The sequence below is a fragment of the Athene noctua genome, chromosome 1 (assembly GCF_965140245.1).
Source record: "Athene noctua chromosome 1, bAthNoc1.hap1.1, whole genome shotgun sequence".
In the NCBI taxonomy this organism is placed as follows: domain Eukaryota; kingdom Metazoa; phylum Chordata; class Aves; order Strigiformes; family Strigidae; genus Athene; species Athene noctua.
Genome location: NC_134037.1, coordinates 103548596 through 103557180, shown reverse-complemented (window position 1 = coordinate 103557180; position 8585 = coordinate 103548596). Strand labels below are relative to the sequence as shown.

At 41.0% G+C, this 8585-nt stretch overlaps 1 protein-coding gene across 2 annotated transcripts; it reads left to right on the top strand.

Annotated features, from left to right (window-relative positions):
- Window positions 1-497: 497 nt before the first annotated feature.
- On the top strand, window positions 498-8355 carry NEK2 (NIMA related kinase 2). 2 transcript variants are annotated; one of them, XM_074926084.1, is made up of 9 exons: window positions 498-593; window positions 775-992; window positions 2112-2349; window positions 3018-3100; window positions 3329-3455; window positions 4261-4480; window positions 5418-5472; window positions 5553-5617; window positions 8129-8355. In XM_074926084.1, the coding sequence occupies exons 1-9, from the start codon at window positions 498-500 to the stop codon at window positions 8353-8355; spliced, it is 1329 nt and encodes a 442-aa protein (XP_074782185.1). The 2 variants fall into 2 exon arrangements, with proteins under 2 accessions (XP_074782185.1, XP_074782176.1); XM_074926075.1 differs by having other exon boundaries at window positions 5553-5623.
- Window positions 8356-8585: the final 230 nt, after the last annotated feature.

Here is an 8585-nt window from a genome sequence, read left to right as displayed (position 1 = left end):
AGGGCTTGTTCTCCTCAGAATACCTCAGCGACAGGAAACCAAGGCCCTCGAGCTGGCGGGACCCCGAGAGGCGGCCTAGTGCCTCATCCGGCCCGCGGGGACGGACGGACGGACGGACGGACACCCGCTGCTCGCCTCGCCCTGGGGAACCGCCCGGTGAAGAGGCTGCCCACCCTTCTCCGGCGTGGCCCGTGCCGTGCCGTGCCTGCCAAGGAGGCTGCCCCGCGGGGTCGCCCGCAGCCGCCGGGCGGCGACAAGGCGGGGCCGGCGGGAGGCGGGGCCGCCCCAGCTCTCGCGATAGCTCCCCGCTGCTGCGGCCGCCCGGCTGCTGTAACGGCCGTAACCCGGCCGGCGCCGTTTCCGGCGGCGTAGCCAATGGGAAGGCGGGAGGCGTGGGCGGGTCTCCGAATCCCGGCCAATGGGAGGGAGGGGCGGCGCGTTTAAACGTCGCGGGTGCGGCGCCCGCTTCCCCGGGAGGTAGCGGCGACCCCGTCGCCATGCCCGGCCGCCCCGACGACTACGAGGTGCTGCTCACCATCGGCGCCGGTTCCTACGGCAAGTGCCGCAAGGTGCGCCGCAAGGCCGACGGCAAGGTGAGGCAGCCGCAGCAGCCGCGGCGGGGACCGAAGCGCCGTAGGGTGCCGTTGCTGTCGGTTGCGGCTGGGCGCTGGCGGCTCTCCGGGATAAGCGGGTGGCTTCGAAAGCCCCTTGGCCCCTCTGCAGAGCTGTGGCTGCTATATAAGTCACTCCCTCAGGCTTGTTCTTGCTCCTTAGATCTTGGTATGGAAGGAGCTTGACTATGGCTCAATGTCAGAGGCGGAGAAACAAATGCTTGTCTCGGAAGTGAATTTGCTTCGCGAGCTGAGGCATCCGAATATCGTCCGGTATTACGATCGGATCATCGACAGAAGCAGCACGACCCTGTACATCGTGATGGAGTACTGTGACGGTGGTGATCTGGCTAGCTTAATCACAAAGTGCACAAAAGAAAGGCATGTGAAATCCGCTTGTGGCAATTTTGGAGTAGCTAGCATGAAGTCTCTTGGGAAATCAAAAGAAAAGTGAAATGTGTCTCTTAATAACTTCTGAGCAACTTTAGGTTTAATCCTTTGGACCCAACAGCTCTTCTGAAATGTGAAAGGTTTTGTACAAAATTACAACACTGACGGCAATTGTGCTAATGGGTGGACCAACTGATTGGATGTTTATGTCAAAATAGTAAAAAACCTGAGCTCTCTTACGAGGCAGAAGCTGTTGAAGGGTTTCTGGATGCAATGCTATGCATGGGGTTGAAAACATAAACCAGTAAGTTTGTGCAGAGACATAACCCATAGTTTGTGCAGAGAGCTAGGTAGCTTAATCTCTGGGTTCTTCTGGCTTGCCCATCAGAAAACCACTTGTACTCTGTTTTTTGTTAGAACCTCAAAATAAAGGGAAAAGTGATTTTGAACACAATGTTAAAAGCTACATTATGGCCCGTATATATAAAGCTTGTGGAGACATCCAAGTTGATAAGACTTCACCTTGGTCTAATCTTAGACTTAGCAGCTGACCTCTTAAGTATAATGTAAGTGTTCACATTCTTAGGTTAAACAAGTACATGACACCACGTGTGTTACTTTGTGAGAACAGTCTAAAATGGTACTGCAGCTGCCCCCAGACATCAGTGTTTTCATTTAAGGAAGTTTATGTTAAAAATCAGTCCTGTCTTGGCTCTGTGGTTGTTGTATGTTGCTCATTATAAACAGATGACAATATACTGTTATCATAAGTGATCATCACAAAAGCATCAAATTGATATTTGTATTGGAAGTAATGAGAATGCTACACGTTAGACTCTTTGGGGAAGGAAGGAAATACTACAGTGATTCTGCAACAAAAGTAAATGTCTTCCAATATGTGTGGAGTGATTTTTTTTAATTTTAATTTTTAAAATAGCATATGTAGATGCTTGTTGCTGTTAGTTTTCTATAAAGGTGCTGGGTTTGGTTCAGTGACTTTTTTTTATAATAGTAGTATTTAAAAAGTTACAGAAACAAAACTGGCAGCAACTACTTAAACTGATGTATGCTCAGAGAATACCTTTGTTAAACAATGTATTAATCTTTCAGGCATTACTTGGAAGAAAGCTTTGTTCGCCGAGTATTGACTCAATTGGCATTGGCCTTGAAAGAATGTCACAGACGGAGTGATGGTGGAGTCACAGTGCATCGTGACCTAAAACCAGCAAATGTCTTTCTAGATAGCAAGCAGAATGTGAAACTTGGAGATTTTGGACTGGCTAGAATATTGCACCATGACACCAGCTTTGCCAAAACATTTGTTGGGACTCCATATTATATGTCTCCAGTAAGACCTCCCTCCTGTGCCTTATCTTCCCTTTTCTCCCCCTGTTTTGTACAGTGTTGGTTACAGAGTCCATGAATGTTTTGGAGGTTTTAATGAAGAGTTACTAGTCTTAAATGCAGGTGACTTCTTTCACAGAGTGTACATCTTCTGGAGGCAAGGTTATTTTGCAGTTGTTTTCATCTCCTTTCTTCTCCACACCATCACCGCCTTCTAATTAAAGTTGCTCTTCACTGTAGAAGTTTTGATGTGTTCTTGGAATATTAGAGATATGTTGGATTGTATTGTTCCTGAAAAGGAACAGGGAAGCTAGAGCACTTTTATGTTAAGGTAAAGAGCTTATTAAATTACCTCTTGATGGTAGGATTTTAATTTGTAGTGGAAATGCACAGGAATTAGTTATTTCCCTGATATGGTGCATTTTGTGTGGGAAAGATTAATGACTGAAATACGGAGTTCGATCCACTGAAGACTGGTGCAGCATTTTAGTCTTCTGTAGTGTAGTACTGCCATAACTTGTTAAAATCCTGATAGTAAGAGTAGATGTGGAGATTAAGATGGAATCTTAAAATTAACACAAGTAATAGTTTAATTTGTACAGTAGCTGTTTACCATGCAATAGTAGAACAATGTCTTAATTAATAAGCCTTAAGATCGTTCTCTTTCTTTAGGAACAAATGAACCACATGTCATACAACGAAAAATCTGACATCTGGTCCTTAGGATGTCTCCTGTATGAATTATGTGCTCTCTCGTAAGTACAGTAGTGTGGTAATGAATACCTTTTAATGCATATATGATTAAATTTTGTATAGATGAAAGCTTAAAAGTTTCGGAGATTAGTCCTAGATTTTTATTTCTGTATTGGTCTTGACATTAGGTAGTCAAACCTTTGCAGCTTTTTTCTTAGTCTGATACATATTTAATGTAAACAAGTCCTGTAAAACTAGTGAAAGAATCCAAGAAAAATGTTGTTCTTCAGGCCACCATTTAAAGCTTACAATCAAAAGGAGTTGGCAGAAAAGATAAGGGAAGGGAAGTTCAGACGGATACCATATCGTTACTCGGATCAGCTGAATGAACTTCTCAAAGAGATGCTGAATGTGAAGGTAAGAATCAATTCCTTATTTTTCCACCTATAATTTGAACTAATACTCAAATACTAGTTTTTCTTCTCAATTATGAAACAAACTGAAGTAGTGGTTGCTATCACCTTGTCACTGGCAGTATCACTTGTAGGGGAAGGAAGGAAGAACTGTGCTTTGAGGCCATTAAACAAAGGCAGCAGCTCAATTGTTATGCCAGGTTCACAGGATGCAAAAAGGCTGCCTCAGTATTGGCTTATACAGACTTTCCTAACAATGTGCTTAACAAGGTCTTATAACTTCAGGGTTAAAATTGTTCCATGTGTTTGAAAGTTGGAAGGGGTTGTTTTGTCTTCATTTCGGATTTTGATTTATATGGCTAACGTATACCTCGTCCCACCATGGCTGGCATGGGGATGTTGAGAAGAACACTGCACGGGAAAACAAAGCTGTAACAAGAACCCAAGTCTCCAACAGGTGTGGATTCTTCAGGCATCAAGTGACAGGTAGAGATGCAGAGTGTTAGCTCCAGAACCTGCTGACAATTGCTTTTGTAGGCTCACCACTCCATTCTGGCTCTGAAAGGAGTGTGTGTCTGGTCAGGGAGGGCCAGACTTGCAGCTTCTGGAGCTGAAGGCTGGTAACAGCCGCCTCCTTCAGCTTTTGTCATCTGGTTGCATTGCCCTTTCCTAACTCCAGGTTTCTCCAACTTCTCCTTCACTGTATAGCACCTCAGCTGGTTTCCACCTGTGGTGGATCTTGCTTGGGAATCCCTGTTTTTAATGTTTCTTGTTTAGGATAGAAATTGTTGGTAATGTCTTTCCTTTAGGATTATTGCCGACCTTCTGTGGAAGATATTCTACAGCACCCCTTGATAGCAGACTTGGTGACAGAAGAACAAAGACAAAATTCTGATAAAAAAGGCTGGAGATCATGGGACCCAGAAAGGCTGCAGCATTCGGATGCTGCAGTGAGTGAGCTGAAACGGAAGGAACAACAATTACAGGAGAGAGAACAAGCCATTAAAGAGAGAGAGCAACGTTTGGAGCGTATGATATTCTGATGTGGGAAGGGGGTGGCAATGGGGTTCTGATTCAGAAGAGTAAGCGCAGAGGAAGGAAAGGTAGACAATTTTCAAAACCCTCGTTTTAATGCAGTTTCAAACCCCTCATTTTAATGTTGTACTCTTGCATTCACTTACTAGAATTCCCTCTAAAGACTAAAACAAGAATACTTAGGCTTATTCTTCTGTACTAGTTCTTGTCTTAAGTTACTAAGATATAATTGGCAATTTGGGAAGACTCTTAAACACGAGCGGCAATTAGGAAAGTATGCAGAAAAATAGGTTCTGCACTGTGCAGTATAGGTTGCTTTTCACCTACTCTGCATTAACATTGGTTACATACCTAAGGTAAGCCTGATGTTGGAGCAAAATATACTTGAGTAAACTCTCAACTGCTTTTATAAAAGTTGCACCCTACAGGTAGCTTTCCTCTGAAACTGTATAGATGGCTAGTCCTTGCGTGCTGGGGTTTTCTGCCCACATAAAATACCTCTTTGCATATGCATTAGGCTTTGTAATACAGATTTTGTTTTCTGAGCCCGAATAACTGATGCTGCTGGGAACAGGGTGTTTAGTCATAGCTGAATTATAGTATCAGGTATCCAAATATTTAGATCTGCTGTTGTGTGCCATGAGTTAATGCACAGAATAGAAAGCTGCTACAGCTTCACTGTTGCAGATACAGCAGAGTTTGGGGAGGAAAAAAAAGCATGCCTGGCATCTCGGAATACTTGTCCAGTGCTTTATCATTTCATTGATAAAGGTGTATCTACACAGCAGTTATCTTTGTTTAGAGCCACAGAAGCAGAAATATGGGTGCATCTGACAGACTATTACTGCTGTCTCTGCAAGAAAATCCATCATGCACAATCACTCTAACATTTACATTTTAACACTGCATGCTATCATATTTCTACTTCCAGAGAGAGAACGGGAACTCTGTGTTCGAGAGAGACTGGCAGAGGACAAACTTGCTAGGTATCTTACTAACCTATAATTGCCTATATTAGAAACTCTACAATTACAACAAAAAGCTTAAACTTCTTTTTTCAAAACAGAGCTGAAAACTTGATGAAGAACTACAGTCTCTACAAACAGCAGAGGACATTAGCTTGTGCAGATGGTCCAGGTATGAAAATACGCAAGCAGCCACTTGCACTGATAAATGTAGGCTGGTATGACCAGAAGAATGCCCTGATGCTCAACATGCTGTACCTAGTCCCACTGTAGCGATACAGAGCCCAATTATCTCTTTGTGGTTGGGAAGAGGCTCTTGATTTTCTACTTTGCCAAAAGACTTAATGAATGATTCTCAACTGTCAGTATGAGTTACCACTGTCAGCACTTCAGTCTTGTGCTCTTTTGAAAATTAGGTTATTGTAGTAAGCTAATGGAAGTGCTGGCTTGTAACCCAAACTTTTCTCAGAGCTGCACTTATTTTACCTATCGATGTCTTTTTATAGACCTTTGATTTAGTTAATTTTAATAAAATTGCATGTGTGTCTAATCAGCTTTAGTTCAACTTCCAAAAACTTCAAGGTAGGAAGTAATATTTGTTGCAAGTGACTCAGCTGTGACTGGCAAATCATATAAGCTCTGAAGAAAACAAACTGCTATTATCATACTCCAGTTTAACTCACGAGAAAAAAAACTAAACCAGTTTTGAGAATGTGTTATAATGCTTCCTGACTACTTGTAGTCCAATTTGTTTTACAGTAGTTATTACCCCATAAGTATCCAAGACACTCACTTTGGCCTACCATAAAGAGGTAGTATCATCTGTTCACTGCAGGCATCCTTTACTATTAAAAATTGATTCAAATATCTAAATGTATTTTGAAATATTGGTAGAATATTAAATGGCTGGGTCTTAAGTAGTACTCCAGAAAATAAAAGTGAACACCCTTTAACATGCAGCAATGCTCACTTCATTTAGTTTTGGTCAGATAAAGTGAGATAAGCATGTCACTGCCTCTAATGCAAATAAAACTGAAGTTGCATTTTTTCCAAGAATTGCCTATCTCAACAGGAAAGAACATAAAATGCCATCAGAAGTTAGTGGTATTTGAGCTGTCAGCTTTCAGAATTCCACCTGTTTCAACATATTGTCTGACTTTGGTACATTAAAGAATATGAAATTGCAAATAAACTTGCCTTGGGCTTTCTGATGTTGCCTCTAACACTGGATGGCTGAAGGTAAATAAGCTTCAGCATTTGCTTCTGTTCTCTTCTGCATCTCCCACCCCTTTATGTAATATTTTGACATTAACGGGGGTATCAGTCTTTGAAGATGGACAAAACCACTTTGAGTATTTAATACCTCAGGACAGACAATGCAGAAAAGTAAATGTAGTTACTGCAAGACAGACCAAGTCTTGCAATATCTGTAGATCACTTGATTAAACATTTGTTGCAATGTTTGCTAGCTACTCTTCCAATTCATTCCATGGTATTCTTGTAATAGTTTCTAAAATTTTCCCTATTCTGATATGAACGGACTAAATGTTTTTTTCAATATGTTACCAAGTTAACTTGCTTCTGTTATCTTCAGTTGCTAAAATATTACTGTATTTTTCACAACTGTATTGCACCTCACACATGTCTTAGAGCCTTAATTTCTCCTCGAAGTCAGTTGTGTGGTTCGCTTCACAGTAGAATGGAATACCAAAGCTCCTTGTTTCTAAGATGGTGTCCTAGACACTGCTCTATTTTTGCAGGGATTTTTCGGCTTTAATGTTAAAACAGGTGAAGCTTACTGTTATGAAACTACACAGTGCTGAAACAGTCACTAGCCTCTTCAGTTTGGTCCTCACACTTTTGTGTTTATTGCATCCTTGCTCTAGCCTAATGAATTGAAAATTAAGACTTCAGCAGAGTTAAGATTAGGATAGTTAGACCTTTGTTTGAAAAAAAAAAAAAAGTAAAAATCACACCTTAAGCTGAGCCTTGTGAAGCTGGCTCTTATGAGAGGCGAGTCAGCTGCTTTAATAGCCTTTGATGGTAGTTTTTCTACTCTGAGTCATTAAAAACAAAACAAGCTAACTGCCTTTTGATTGTGGTAGTTCTATACAGCTAAAGCATATCTATACTATGTCAATTCCTGTTCTGGAGGATGCAGTGAAAGTAAGTTGTTAATTTTTAATGCACCTGAAATAATTTGTCAAGTCAGAGCCTAGTTGTGCCCCATTGACTTTATACAAGGACAGAGTTGGAACAAAGTGGGTAATGTAAAAAGACCACTGGACAGGTTGGGTCTGCCCCTGCTATGAAGATAAGGTTTTTTGGTGGCTGGTAGACTAATTCTCCATTTCCCTTTGGAACTGGATTATGTTACTCTTCAATTTGTGTCTCTTCTTTGTATGTCAACTAATATTTCCTTAGGTGTTGGGAGATGGACACTAGAAGCTACAATGGCATATATCCTTTTACCACAATAATTTAAAAATTAAAAGCCTTGTTTTCGATTTTTCCTCAAAAATGGAAAAGAATTGTTGCTATGAACCAAAATGCATTTAATTAGATCACTTAAGGCCATAGGTAGATAGCAAAATGGATGACAGGGTTAAAAGACATAAGATAAGCAATAAATGATGAAAGATGCACTAATTCAGTATTTATTTTTTTATTTCTTAAGATAATGCACTCCTGCTCCCCTTTTCTGCAACCAAGAAGAAAGTACACTTTGATGGAAGTGGAGAGAATGCTGTGCCTCCTGTTAATTTTGAAAACTATCCCCTTTCTAAAGGGAAATGCTCTGATCTCAAAAAACGTCTATATGCTGCAAATCTAAGGGCTCAAGCACTATCTGAACTGGAAAAAAATTATCAACTAAAGAGCAGGCAAATCTTGGGCATGCGCTGAAACTAACAGATGTAAAATATTTAACTTTTGAATATATAGGAAGATACCTGTGCCTTCCTCTTTTAAGCTGGAACCTACTGAAAATTTATTTTAACAACTGTTATATAAACTCTTAGTGTACGACAGGTAGTTCATGATAAAGGCATAAGAGATTATATTATGAAAACAGGTAGTTTTGATAGCAAATCAAACAAGCTGAATTGTATTATTAAAGAAAAAATATTTTGGTC